At 41.6% G+C, this 14,788-nt stretch overlaps 1 protein-coding gene across 2 annotated transcripts in view; it reads left to right on the top strand.

The window, feature by feature from the left end:
• The window catches only part of ALDH7A1 (aldehyde dehydrogenase 7 family member A1), a 42,122-nt gene extending 27,922 nt beyond the window's left edge, over positions 1-14,200 (top strand). Inside the window, exons 11-18 of one of the 2 annotated variants that reach the window (XM_069492324.1) lie at positions 962-1,056; positions 3,327-3,411; positions 4,431-4,537; positions 6,671-6,787; positions 7,941-8,038; positions 8,249-8,322; positions 12,602-12,677; positions 13,956-14,200. In XM_069492324.1, coding sequence (XP_069348425.1) covers positions 962-1,056; positions 3,327-3,411; positions 4,431-4,537; positions 6,671-6,787; positions 7,941-8,038; positions 8,249-8,322; positions 12,602-12,677; positions 13,956-14,010 — 707 coding nt within the window. In that variant the 3' untranslated portion in view covers positions 14,011-14,200. The remainder of the gene's footprint in view (positions 1-961; positions 1,057-3,326; positions 3,412-4,430; positions 4,538-6,670; positions 6,788-7,940; positions 8,039-8,248; positions 8,323-12,601; positions 12,678-13,955) is intronic. The other variant, XM_069492325.1, reaches the window with a different exon arrangement.
• The last annotated feature ends 588 nt before the right edge of the window (positions 14,201-14,788 follow it).

Genomic DNA, 14,788 nt, shown 5'->3' with positions numbered 1-14,788 from the left:
CTAGCACTCTTGGAGGCCGAGGAGGGAGGATTGCTCGAGGTCAGAAGTTCGAGAGCAGCCTGAGCAAGAGCGAGACCCCGTCTCTACTAAAAATAGAAAGAAATTAGCTGGACAACTAAAAATACATAGAAAAAAATGAGCCAGGCATGGTGGTACCTCCTTGTAGTCCCAGCTTCTAGAAGGGAGGAATTACAAATAATATAAATGGAAAGATAAACTTTGTAAAGATTATACTAATTTTTCCTTCTGAGAGCAGAGGTGCAGGAAGGAACAGATAAAAGTAGAGAGGACTTTGGAAGTGATTTTGCACTGAGGAAGTGCCAAAAGGCCTGGATGTGAGTGCTTTGAGATTTTTCCCATGAGGTAAAGGGTGAGGTCGGCTGGTGCGGGAGTAGAAAGCAGAGGTGTTTCAAAGATTGGGAAAAGCTTCTGTAGGGTGGCAGCAAGGGATCTGCTGATGCAAGCGGGTGCTCAGATGCTGCTCGAGAGGCCACGGTCAGAGGGCTATGTTGTCCTCTCTGGTGATCTGTGGGTCCCGAGAAGCTGACATCAAAATAGGCCATGGGATGAGACCGCAGGCAAACTCACAGGAGTCTCAGTCAGTATTGGAAGCTGAAAGCTGGACGATGAAGAGGTCAGAGGACTGAGAGCCTCAATTTACCTCTGTGCTTGGGTAAAGCTCATTGCTTTATTGTCACATAATCTTCCCTCGAAGAAAAGCATGCCTCTCCCCCGACACGCATATGTGTCTATGTCTCTGCCATGTTAATATGCTTACTTTACAATAGTTTTCATATGCTCTTAATGTACTTATTTTAGTTTTTCTTTTATTGATATATAATATTTTGCATATTTATAGGTACATGTGTTGCACTTTTTAAAGGCATTGTTTTATACCAGTTATTAAGGTCCTTGTCTGCCTACTTTGCTACACTGACGGGCATGTTTGTGCTTCTCTAAGCTTTTGAGGATGCGGACCTGAGCTTAGTAGTTCCATCAGCTCTCTTTGCCGCCGTGGGGACAGCCGGCCAGAGGTGTACCACTGCGAGGCGACTGGTGAGCTTGTCTGCATGGCTGCATGAGATTGTCCTGCTCTTTAAACATCACTTTTTAAACAAATTCTGCTATTAGGGAGGTGTCCTAGAAGAATTGCTAGAACGATGCCTGCCGTAGATGTGGCTTGCAGATACGTGGTCTTACTATTCTCCCTTCTGCGCTTATGGCAGATGTTGTTAATCTACCAGTGATCTGCCTTTTTTCCTACCCCAAGCTAACAGGGATCTCACCGCCAATTGATTGGAGATGAGACCTGTTTTCAGTCCTGCTCTTAGAACCACAAAGTCCAGTGTCACTTACAGAATAAAATAAGGTAAAAATTTGAAAAATTCTAAAACATTTAGCTGAAAGGTAGCCTTGCTCTTTTATAAAAACATTTTAGGTAGTAACACATTTTAAAGACTTAAATTTTTGGCCTCAAGTCTTAAAGTGACATGATTTATTGAAAAAGCAAATGACTCTGGGTGTGTGTGTGCTCTTTCTATATAAAAATATAGTCTGCATACGTATATATAGGAAAGATTAATATTAAGTGTATATAAGATGTGGTTCAGCTTCAATGTGGGGTTTGGGAATTTTAATCTCTAATATTGAGCTGGATTTCAGTTTAATACGAAGTACAACCTTGATTTTCATGACTCTTAATGGTACAGAAAACTGTGTACTATAACTGTATTATAAGTTTTGGTTAGGTACATCTGCCACTTTTTATTGTTGAATTTTCCTTTTGTAATTCAAAAAAGTTGAATTACAGAGCACTTGGCTTTGGGTTTCTGCCCTCATTCACAATGAGTATGTGCAAATTCTTTATAAGATTAACATAATCTAAATTAATTAGAGTAAGATAAAAGATGTATGAAAATTCAGTCTTTACCTTTCTCACACTTTTCATATTATTTTTTCCTGTGTTTTGCAACAAATGAAAATCTTGGCTGGGCGAGGTGGCTCACGCCTGTAATCCTAGCACTCTGGGAGGCCGAGGTGGGTGGATCAGTCAAGGTCAGGAATTCGAGACCAGCCTGAGCAAGAGCGAGACCCCATCTCTACTAAAAATAGAAAGAAATTATCTGGCCAACTGAAATATATATAGAAAAAATTAGCCGGGCATGGTGGCGCATGCCTGTAGTCCCAGCTACTCGGGAGGCTGAGGCAGGAGGATTGCTTAAGCCCAGGAGTTTGAGGTTGCTGTGAGCTAGGCTGACGCCTCGGCACTCACTCTAGCCCGGGCAACAGAGTGAGACTCTGTCTCAAAAAAAAAAAGAAAGAAAGAAAATCTTTCCTGTATTTTTGCATTACTCAGCTGAAGTCCTCAAAAAAATCTGATATAATATTCATAAAGTATTATAATTTATTAAATTTGTTTACCATAAACATTAGATTACATTAAACATTACATTAAAGCGAAGGAAGAAACAGGGGTACTCCAAATGATTATACCCTTAATCCCATGTTAAAATATGAAATGATACGAAAGCCAAACATTTCTCTATTCAGCCAACTTTTATTTTTCCTTTTTGTTTTGGGGCAAATATACATAGCCATGCTTTGTATTTAATGTTAGATGTTAATGAATACTATTAATCATTGCCCAAGCTGATTGCCATAGGGACAATTAGTGGAATATATTTTTAAAAAATTCCAGTACTACGGACCTCTCCATGACTATTCTTATAATGTCAATTCATTTGTCACTTGGAGGATGGATGTCAACCCAGAGAATGGATGGTTTGGCGAGTTCACTTCTGCCACTAAGAACATAGCACAGACCTCACAATTACCCAGAGAGTGCAAAGGTCGCCCTTGTCTGATTAAGAGCCTCACTCCGGAGACCCATGTGGCCTGAGGCTAAGTGTATGTGGCTTCCCAGAGTGGCTGTTACTGTTGTGCTCTGTGTTCCGACTGGGGGTTGCAGTGTGGGACAGGTGTACTTGAGGCCTTCTGCTCATTAAGATGTCGAATGCTCTAAAATAAAAACAGGAATAATGGATTTGTGACACTTAGCCAAATAGATCTTACAGAAACTTCATGAAGACATGGCTTATGATTTTATTCTAATGTCTACCTAGAGGAAATTATCTTCTTGTATTAATAGTTAATATTAAAATTAGAAAGAATATAATTAAAAATGTTTCTATTTGCTTATGTTTTCAGAGATTATATTTCAATAACTATTCAGAACTATTAATCAGTACTATTAAGAAAATTATTCATTGGTTTAAAATTTGTACATTTATTTTACTATTCCCTTACATGTTTCTTTTTTCACTTAGTTTTTACATGAAAGCATCCATGATGAGGTTGTAAATAGACTTAAAAAGGCCTACGCACAGATTCGCGTTGGGAACCCATGGGACTGTGAGTATCTGGTTCTGTTTTCAAAGATATTGCTTTTTGACAGGCGGTGTTAAAAGTGTTTCTGATCTTCTGAGTTTTGGAGGCTTTTTCATTTTGCTGAGAGGCCTGAGGGCACATGAAACGAGCATTAGGCTTTGGGATGACGTGTCTGCTCCTAGGCTAGGACTGAGGGTGCTTCATGTTGGCTGGGGTGGGGGGGCAGAGCGGGAGATGTTCAGGTGGGATGAGATTTGGTGAGCTTTTCTCCTTTCACTGCTGTTACCCTCATCCAAGCCACCACCCACCCTCTCTTGGAAGGTTACCCTTCCTGCATCCACTGCTGCCTTCCACAGTAGCCGGAGTGATTTTAAAAATGCAATCAGATAATTCACTCTCCTGTTTAAGACACTCCAGTGACTTCCTGTGCTTTTAGACTAAAACCTAGATTCCTCTCGATTCCCTCTTCAGCAGGCTCCCAATCCTTCGTGGTCTGAGGTCTGCCTCCTGCCCTGCCTGGCTTCTGAGCAACCCCCTCCTGTGTGCATTTACCTCTAGCTTCCTGAGCGCCACCCTCTCCTGCCTTCTCTCAGTGCTGCAGGCACACAGGCTCTGTCCTGCCGCTGGAAATGTTCTTCACCCAGCTCTTCCTGTGGCTGGCTCTGCTAATATGCTACTTCCTCACAGAGCCCTGCCTAAATCTTACTCTTCCTCTGTCCCTGGGTCACTATCAGTGCTCTAATTTCCAGCAGTCATAACACAGGGCAGCGTCAGTCTCCCCTTGAATTGCACGCCAGTACTGAGACTGTGACGCTCTTAGAGAATGGTCACGCTGTAATGAATCAACTGATCCTATATTTTGAATGTAGTGCTCTGATTAATTGACAGCTGTTCCTCCAAAGCAGCGATTGGCAAACGCATTTGGCCCTTCCTGTTTCTATTAGTTTATGGGCACAAAGCCACACCCACTCATTTGCGTATCATCGGCAGCTGCTTTCCCACTACAGTGGGCAAGATGAAGAGCATTCCTTTTCTCTCTCCAGCTGATGTTCTCTATGGGCCACTCCACACCAAACAGGCAGTGAGCATGTTTCTTGAAGCAGTGGAGGAAGCAAAGAAAGAAGGTGGCACAGTGGTCTATGGGGGCAAGGTAAGGAAAGCTATGAGATCAGTTGCGATAGCTTTTTCCTTTCTTTCCCTTAGACACAAGCAGGGCTCTGGGTAAATTGGGGGAGGGTCTCTGTTTGACATCCTTCTTTTCTCATCTATTATAAGGGGAAATAAACATTTTAAAAGCATGACAACAGAAAATGCATGAGACATTTCTGGGAGGACACACAAGAAACTCAAGAGTCTTGAATGACTTAGAACTGGGTCCCTAAAAATTTGTATGGAAAGGAGGCCTCCTTTTCATGGTACAGTAGAAGACTTTGTATTTGGAGCAGTTAGAATCTATATGGATTGGTTATTTTAGAAGGTCAGTTAAGATAGGGAATCAAAAAACTAGGTACCGGCTGGGTGCAGTGGCTCACGCCTGTAATCCTAGCATTCTGGGAGGCCGAGGCGGGTGGATCGTTTGAGCTCAAGAGTTCAAGACCAGCCTGAGCATGAGCGAGATCCCGTCTCTACTAAAAATAGAAAGAAATTATATGGACAACTAAAAACATATATAGAAAAAATTAGCCGGGCATGGTGGCACATGCCTATAGTTCCAGCTACTTGGGAGGCTGAGGCAGGAGGATCGCTTGAGCTCAGACGTTTGAGGTTGCTGTGAGCTAGGCTGATGCCACGGCACTTTAGCCTGGGCAGCAGAGTGAGACTCTGTCTCAAAAAAACAAAACAAACAAACAAAAAACTAGGTACCAAATTTTATCTTAATCTAGCTCATATAATAAAATTTGTATACAGCCAAGATGTTTTCTTTCATGGAATTTGTTGTCTTCATATTTGCATAAGCCATACCTATAATGTATTATTATCTATAATTTAGTTTCACTTAATTTAAAATTCACTGAGACTTGAGTCTCTTGCAAAGCAATCTGAGAGCAGAATCTTTCTAGTCTTAACATTGATACACCCACGTCTAACTGGACAAAGGTGTGTATGTATATTGTGTATTTTTTTCTTATAATGGTTTTTTCTACAACATTCAACTTAATCTTGATGGAAATAGCCCTTTTTTCCCTTTGTGTAGTATTTATGTAGGTTACATAATGCGCTATGGCATTACGGTAACGAGTGCAGCCGCCACGCACGGGACTGAGAGTAAATGCGGTTGACGCTTGGTAAACACAGCTCAGGGTGGGAACAGAATCACAGGGCACGTTGGGGAGTCTCCCACCAGCCAAAGCCACTTCCTGTGGGCATCAGAATATTTATAGGAGGAAAGGCAGTTGTTAGTTAAGAGGAGATGATCTAGCAATGTGGTTGCGGGAGGCTGGGTAGGGCAGTGTCTATTCGCAGTAATAGCACCTCGCACAAACCTCACTGGCAGTGATGCTGCCGCGCGCACAGCTGGAAGAGCGTCTGCAGTACATACACCCCTTTGGAGTTTGCGGTTCTGTACAACGTGCGATAGTCTGCTTGGGCTGCCACAACGAAATACCACAGCCCGGCGGCTTAAACAACAGAAATTCATTTTCTCGAAGTTTTGGAGGCTTGAAGTGTAAGATTATGGGATGGGTTGGTGGGATTGGTTTCTCGTGAGGCCTCTTTTCTGGCTTGTGGACGCCGCTTCTCACTGTGCCCTCACATGACCTTTTCCGGAGATGGGGGTGGAGATCTCTGGTGTCCCTTCTTATAGGGACCCTTGTCCTATAGTTGGATTGAGCCCCCACCCTTGTGACCTCATTTAACTGTAATTACTTCCTTAAAGGTGCCATCTCCAAATGTAGTCAAATTGAGCATTAGTGCTTCAATATATGGGATTTTGGGGGGATACAATCTATCACACAATGGGTATAGATTTCCTATTTTAAAATTACATAAATTTTAAAATGACCCCTGGCAACAGCGTTTTGTCAGTGTAACTTGGTGTGACACATGGTATGGCTCCCCATCCTGACTCTTTCTTTTCTCTGTTTTTCCTCTGACCAACTAGATTAGAACCAATAGGAGGAAGGGGTAATTTTCATTCATGAGAGGAAGTTACTTTGGAGAAATAATTCACCTGTAAATGCTGTTTATTTTTTTCTCGTAAGTATAGGCAAAGATTGCATCCTCTGACCCCAAGTACTAGAAAACAAAGTGCTTTCATTGTTTTTGTTTCATTTCTGTGTATAAGCTTATGGATCGCCCTGGAAATTACGTGGAGCCGACAATCGTGACGGGTCTTGCCCATGATGCGTCCATTGCGCACACAGAGACTTTTGCTCCCATTCTGTACGTCTTTAAATTCAAGGTAAAAATGGATTCTGTTTCTCCTTTCTCTTGTCTAATGTTGAAATAAATGACAAGACAAGGGGAAAATGAAAGTGTATTAAATTTTTCTCAATTAGCCTTTAGGAAGGTTTTAGAAAGTCATGTGAATAGTAGACATTTGAAGATTCAGAATAAAATATGATGAGATAACACTTTAAAACTGTGAAGCATGGCAAGTTATCTGCCAGGGAACCCAGGATGGGTAGTGGGCCAGTGCTGGAGTCTATGGAGTGTGTGGCCCTCACTTCGTGTCACCTTATTCTGAGCTGGGTGGGCCGTAGAGGCAGCTCCTCCTAAACATGGGAACTGGATAATTTGATGGCCTGAGTGCTGTGTATGTGTCAGCAGACAAAAAGATGTGGGGGCAATCTAAAGACTTACAGTTATAAACTGCATTGGGGGACAGGCTGTGAAGGTTTTAAAGGTGAAGATAATTAGAAGCTCTCATTCCCTAGCATGAGATAGGCCCTATCCTTGCCCGCAAATATTTAGGATTAGTTTTGCAACTGCAGAGATTGAATCAAGATTTGAATATGCCATTATTCACAGTTAAAGGATAGTGAAAATTATACCTCGTTGCAATTATATGATTGCATTTCTTTATATCTTACTGTAAATTGCCTCTCATTGTTTCCTATATAGGGACTAGAGAGTATAATTTCCTGTTTCGTGGTGTGTGTGTGTGTGTGTGTGTGTGTGACTGTGAGCTCTTAAGCAAATTATTTAGCCTCTCTGGGCCTCAGTTGCCCAGTCTATAAATTGGGGATAGTATAAAACTTGTGTTATAGGGTGAGGATTAAATAACTGAATGCATGGTAAGTGCTTAGATTAATATGTTGCAGCCAGTAAGCACTGGATAAATAAATATTAGCTATTATATATAGTATCTTGAATGGAAGGAAGAATATACTAATCTTTTGTTTCCCAAAGTATAATTAAAGGGAAAACACCAAAATGTTTTACTTATTATATGTGGTCCAAATTATGAGAAACATAATTAGTAAGCTGTTGACTCTTTAGTATTTTTTTGTGCACTAGAATTATACTGTACATCTTAAGAAATGAGTTTAACATCAGTGAACTTTGATCTGAACACTATAACATCTAACAGCTTCTAATGTCTGTCCTTTTAGAATGAAGAAGAGGTCTTTGCATGGAATAATGAAGTAAAACAGGGACTTTCAAGTAGCATTTTCACCAAAGATTTGGGTAGAATCTTCCGCTGGCTTGGGTACAACTTTATTTGTCTATTTTGAAAATATATATAAGTCTGATTTGTGTGGTGAGTGGACTTTAAAAGAATGAAACCATCTAGTTGAAAATCCATTTTTTAGCATTGAGAATCTTTTGAGTTTGTGTTTAGGTTTTTTATTTGTGTTCGTTTTTGTTTTGTTTTTAATTTTCTGTCTATTGCTCTCACCATGCCTCCCTTTTTACACAGACCTAAAGGATCTGACTGTGGCATTGTAAACGTCAATATTCCAACGAGTGGTGCTGAGATTGGAGGTGCATTTGGTATGTAGAGAATCATTTATCCTTTTTCATGTTGGGCAGCAAAGGAAAAGCAGTAGTAACTTTTAGAAAAACTTGACCAAGAAACTGAAGCACTACTTACATTCTGAAATAATCTTTTTTGATCTAGCATGCCTGAAGGAGCTTATATTCCATATTCAAAATTATCGTCCAGAGTGCTGTATTTTCTTCTCAGACGCAGTGTCAGATCAGAACAGAGGCTCTTAACCTGAGATATGTGAACCCCTGAAATGGTGGCATCTGTTTTCTGGGGAAAGGATCTAAGACCCCCCCCAAAATTAAGAATCCCTGCTTCAAAGCCAGAGTGTTTTACATGAAATACTCTGATTTTAATTTGCAAAGCAGGCATAATAAGTATTAAACATATTATCTTTCACTAGATAGAATACTAAGTTGTTTCTTTTCACTGGGCCCTGCTCCTAATTGCTCTTAAATTAGCTGTGTGTCATTAATGCTTAAACTTGGTAATAGTTTAAATAAAAAAACTCTTTCCAACAAGTTTTTATTAACTTTTACTTGTTAAAAATGGTCAAGGCTGGAGGCTGGGTACAGTGGCGCATGCCTATAGTCCAAGTTACTCTGCAGGCCTAGGTGGGAGGATTGCTTGAAGTCAGGAGTTCAAGGCCAGTGTGGGCAACATAGTGAGACCCTGTCTCTAAAAAATAAAAATAAAAATAAATGATCCAAAGTATAGTAAAAACAGATTGCCTTGTTTTTAGATATAGAAACAAAACAAATACACATCAATACCTGTAAAAGTTTATATAATTAGTGACATTCTTTTATAGTAATATTTTTAGACCAGACACTGCAATTACTGTTCGGTGTGCAGACTTTGCCAGAAGGCTCCTGTGTTCAGTCCAGCCTCTCACCTCTGTCCCCTCTGTGCAGTTGCCTGAATGTAAGAGTGTCTGCTCCTTCTCTAGGCATCTAATCCCTGTTTCCAACCCATGCCTACTTTCTCCATTTGACCATTCTTGGTTTAAACTTTCCTTGTTAATTTCAAAATTTTCGAAAAAGTCTTCTTTCTAATGGAAGAGCAGTTCTGCCCACCCTTCTTTCCCAAAAGGCTCTTTGAGATTCTTCAGACTAAAAAAAGTAAATTTACCTTGACTTTATCTCAGTTTCCCTAAATAGTGTGCTTTAATTGCCATCTCTTTGACAGCTTTAGAGATTATGTATCAACCCTCTATTATGATAATCTTTCTAAACCCTCCTTCTCTTTTCCTATATTTTCTTAACATGTGATATGACATTATTGCATGGAGTGAGGTCCAGTGGAAACCAGGCGCAGACTTCTAAGAGTCTTCCTTCCCTGGAGTCACACAGGATGTGCTTAATTCCTGTGGCGATGAGTTGTGAGCACGTGTGTGAAATGTTGTCTGCCAGCAAAGCTCACTGGACTCAGTGCCTGAGGCTTTTACTGGGGGCTGGTCATGCAGGCACCCTCTGCCTAGCACATACCAAAACTCCAGGCTCTCAGAAGAAAAGCAGGTGTTGAACATAAACCACATTGTTGTACAGAAACAATTCAGGCTCAGTGAGTCACCCTTATCATTTAAAGAAGGTTTTATATTGGTATAGGGGTACTGTTTACTACCCAAGTTTTGAGATGCCAGTGATCTTACAAGGCAGCCTGCTGTACGGCAGGTCCTCAGATAATATTAGAAGTGTTTGGGGTCTTTATTTTAGAAGTGTGGTGATGTTTCTGTGATCAAAAATATGCTGCTGGAGCTTAGCTTTTGTTTGTATTATTAGCCCCTGGTAAAATTGGTTTTGTTTATTCATCATTTCATTTAAAGTCATAGTTTCTAAGAACCTACTGATGACATTAAGTGAGGACTTAATGTACCTTCTATGCTTTTTCTGCAGAGTTTGTAATAATTTGTCCTCAAAATTTTGAAGCCATTACTCATTTGTCTTATGGTTTCCAGTATTGCAGTTGGAAAGTCTATTTCTGTTTTTTTTTTTTTTTTTTTTTTTTGAGACAGAGTCTCACTCTGTTGCCCAGGCTAGAGTGAGTGCCGTGGCATCAGCCTAGCTCACAGCAACCTCAAACTCCTGAGCTCAAGCGATCCTCCTGTCTCAGCCTCCCGAGTAGCTGGGACTACAGGCATGCACCACCATGCCCGGCTAATTTTTTTTTATATATATTTTTAGCTGTCCATATAATTTCTTTCTATTTTTAGTAGAGATGGGGTCTCGCTCTTGCTCAGGCTGGTCTCAAACTCCTGAGCTCAAACGATCCGCCCACCTCGGCCTCCCAGAGTGCTAGGATTCAGGCGTGAGCCACCGCGCCCGGCCCTATTTCTGTTTTGATTTCAGATTGTTTTTTCCTCCTCTTTCAGAAATTTTTGGGTCTACTATTTATGTCTGATGTTCTGACATTTCATAATGATGTGCCTCATTGGAGATCTCATTAAGACTTTTTGGGACAATCAGTGGGCCAGCAACTGGCTTCATTAGTGTCTTGGGACTCATAGTTTTGAGTTCTAGGAAATTGTGGTTAGTTTTCTTTTGAGAGGTTTTTTTTTGATGATTTCCCCTGTTTCTCTATTTTAATTTGTAGAACTCCTATCATTTGAAAGTAGTCTCTTGAAGATTGATTGTCTGATTTTATTATCTTTTTCCTCCTATTTTCCCTCCCTTTAGTCTTTTTGTTATCTATATGGGAGATTTCCTCAATTTTTTTTTTTTTTTTTTTTTTTTTTTTGAGACAGAGTCTCACTCTGTTGCCCGAGCTAGAGTGCCATGGCGTCAGCCTAGCTGACAGCAACCTCAGTCTCGTGGGCTCAAGCCATCCTCCTGCCTCGGCCTCCCGAGTAGCTGGGACTACAGGCATGTGCCACCATGCCCAGCTAATTTTTTTCTATATATATATTTTTAGCTGTCCAGATAATTTCTTTCTATTTTTAGTAGAGACGGGGTCTCACACTTGCTCAGGCTGGTCTCGAACTCCTGACCTCGAGCGATCCTCCCGCCTCGGCCTCCCAGAGTGCTAGGATTACAGGCGTGAGCCACTGCGCCCTGCCTCAAATTTTCTTTTAATTCTTCTGTTGAGTTTTTTCCCCTCTGCTAGTGTTAAAAATATCACCAAGACTTATTTCTTGTACTTTCATGGCACACTTCTTAATACTATCCTTTTCTTGTTTTATGGAGTCATTACTTTCTTGTAACCTCTCTGAGGGTATTCATATAGCATTTAAAATATTTTATTATAGAACTATAAAGATATAGTAGGAAAGTAGCATATTTAGATATGCATAAATGAGAAAATGAAATTGTTTCCACCATCTAGAGGTTTCTACTCTTAAAACCTTAGTCTAATTTTTTTTTAAGGTTTTCTTCCTCTTGTATTTCTATTTCCTCTTAATTCTTTATATTTTATTTTCCCTCTTAGTTCCTTTTTTCTGTCTGTTTCAGTCTCTCGTATTTGTTTGCAGAGGAGATACTGTGCGCTAATTGTAATGTCACTGTCAGGCGGCTGTGGTCACTCTTTTTTTTTTTTTGAGACAGAGTCTCACTTTGTTGCCTGGGCTAGAGTGAGTGCCGTGGCGTCAGCCTAGCTCACAGCAACCTCAAACTCCTGGGCTTAAGCAATCCTTCTGCCTCAGCCTCCTGGGTAGCTGGGACTACAGGCATGCGCCACCATGCCTGGCTAATTTTTTCTATATATATTTTAGTTGGCCAGATAATTTCTTTCTATTTTTAGTAGAGACGGGGGTCTCGCTCTTGCTCAGGCTGGTCTCGAACTCCTGACCTTGAGCGATCCACCCACCTCGGCCTCCCAGAGTGCTAGGATTATAGGCGTGAGCCACCTTGCCCGGCTCTTTTTTCTTTCTTTCTTTTTTTTTTTTTTTTCTTTTTTTTTGAGACAAAGTCTCGCTCTGTTGCCTGGGCTAGAGTGCTGTAGTGACTGGCATCATCTTAGCTCACTGCAACCTTCGACTCCTGGACTCAAGCAATCCTCCTACCTCAGCCTCCTGAATAGCTGGGACTACAGGCATGTGCCACGACACCTGGCTAATTTTTCTATTTTTTATAGAGATGGAGTCTCACTATGTTGCTCAGGCTGGTCTTAAACTCCTGGCCTCAAGTGATCCTCCTACCTCGGCCTCCCAGAGTGCTAGGATTATAGGCATGAGCCACTGCGCCTGGCCTTGTGGTCTCCTGTTGCTGTTTTCATTTCAGTGACACTGAGTAGGAGCCCACACAGGAAGAAACTGCTCAAAAGATGAGAGATCACTGTGTACTTTTCCAGGAGGAGAGAAGCACACGGGCGGTGGCAGGGAGTCCGGCAGTGACGCCTGGAAACAGTACATGAGAAGATCTACTTGGTAAGAAAAGGCTTTGGGAAGACGGGCTTGGGCTAACGCCACCGGGAATGTGTTTTTATACTCTTCTACTTTCTGTACTGTCTTTGCCAGGTTGTCTTGGTTTTATTTTTCCAGGATTCCCCAGCTGTCTTCTCAGAGCATCTGTTTTGTGCTGTTGTTTCTCTAGCCTCCTTGTGCAGCTTCAGCCCATGCTCGGCACCCAGCTCTCACTGTTTCCTGCGTGGTTTCTGTCCAGGAGGTGGCAGAGTCGCAGGACATGCAGGGCCAGCCAGCAGGGAACGTGGAGGAAGCTGTCCTTTCATTTTCTCCTTGCTGCGGGGCCACCCTTGCAGACTGGGAAGCCGTGGAAAGGGAGGGACGGCGGGGCTGGGGGCACCGGGAGCGGGACCCTTGGAGGTGGACTAGCTGGTTCCCCCAGCATGTGCATGGCTGGCTCGGGAGCCTGTTTCTGAGAGATTCTGACCAGGACTTGTTTCTTGTACTTTAGTCTATCCGCCTCCTACCTTGGGTAGAAGTAGCTTTCATGCAAGTGTAGTAAAGCGGAGTCTGTGGGATCAGGTCCGTGGGGTGTCACGCTGTAGAAAGAGCACTGGGTGAGGAGCCGAGAGACGCCCATGCCATGCCATTTGCCTCGGAGGGGGCCTCGGCCTTGCCGCCTGGTGCCTCCCCAACAGGATTCCTGTCGGGAATGTCTGAGGTGCTTTTGGCTGTGGCCTGCTCAGACATGCACACGCTTTGCCGGCTTCCCAGTCTTTGAAGTCAGTTATCTCCCTTTTACTTTTCTTGTGCACTTGAGAGCCAGAAGGGTAAACATTTAGCTGTGGTCTTTCTAGAGCCTGTTTAATGGCTCTACTTTTCCTCTCAGGAGAAAGAGCAGGTGACTAGTTAATAGAGAAGCTTTTATTTTCTAATCTTTTATATTATTTTATTTCTATCAAAGTGAGAATATCTGTGTTTTCCCTGATAATTCAATGCAAGTTATTGAGAGATAAAGAAGAAAGTGACAGACCCCATATTCTTGTGCCTACTCAAAAGAAAAACTATGAATAACGTGTATGATGTGTATCTTTCTGGATTTTTGTTTCTCTTTTTTTTCTTTTATAAAACTAGATCCATACTAACATTGTCTTGCATCTTAAATTTTTTTCTTTACCAACATTTAACTTGGACAGTTTACCTTGTTAATATATACAGATCTGCTACATTTTTTAATGGTGTGAAAATAGTCTATGTCATGTATATACTACCATTAATTTTTGTTCATGTTTTTCCCCCTAGTACCATCAACTACAGTAAGGACCTTCCTCTGGCCCAAGGAATCAAGTTTCAGTAAAGGTGCTTTAGGTGGACATTACTCAGTCTTCTAGGCATTCCTACAGCTGCTTCTGAAGAAGATAAAGAAAATGAAGATTTTCCTGGAATAAATGCATTGAATATGACAGTGGCTAATTCTCTCTGATCCCAAAGCCCTAAGTATTTCAAGAGACTCATTTTTTAAAAATCAAAATAAAATTGTCATAACATAGCCATATTTACTAAAAAATGGGTTGGATGGATTTTTATGTCACTAGATATACATGGTTTTTAAAAAAGTTAATGATGGCCGGGCGCGGTGGCTCATGCCTGTAACCATAGCACTCTGGGAGGCTGAGGCAGGTGGATTGTTTGAGCTAAGGAGTTTGAGACCAGCCTGAGCAAGAGGGAGACCTTGTCTCTACTAAAAATAGAAAGAAATTAGCTGGACAACTAAAAATATATATAGGAAAAAAAAAATTAGCCGGGCATGGTGGCGCATGCCTGTAGTCTCAGCTACTCGGGAGGCTGAGGAAGGAGGATCGCTTGAGCCCAGGAGTGTGAGGTTGCTGTGAGCGAGGCTGACGCCAGGGCACTCTAGCCTGGACAACAGAGTGAGACTCTGTTTAAAAAAAAAAAAAAAAAAGTTAACGATTATTTTGTAATTAGAAAGAATAGTACATGCCAGGGTGGAAATATGGGAAAATACAGAACAGAAGAGAGAAGAAAAAAAGACGTTTTGCAGTAGCTGCAGAGGGTCCTCTGAGCAAGTGAAGAATTCTTATGGTGGGTTTTGGTTCACATCACCCACCTCTGGC

This window comes from Eulemur rufifrons, chromosome 17 (genome assembly GCF_041146395.1).
Source record: "Eulemur rufifrons isolate Redbay chromosome 17, OSU_ERuf_1, whole genome shotgun sequence".
NCBI classification, from domain to species: Eukaryota; Metazoa; Chordata; class Mammalia; order Primates; family Lemuridae; genus Eulemur; species Eulemur rufifrons.
Note: the sequence above shows the minus strand (reverse complement) of the source record. Positions and strands in the feature narration are given on the sequence as shown.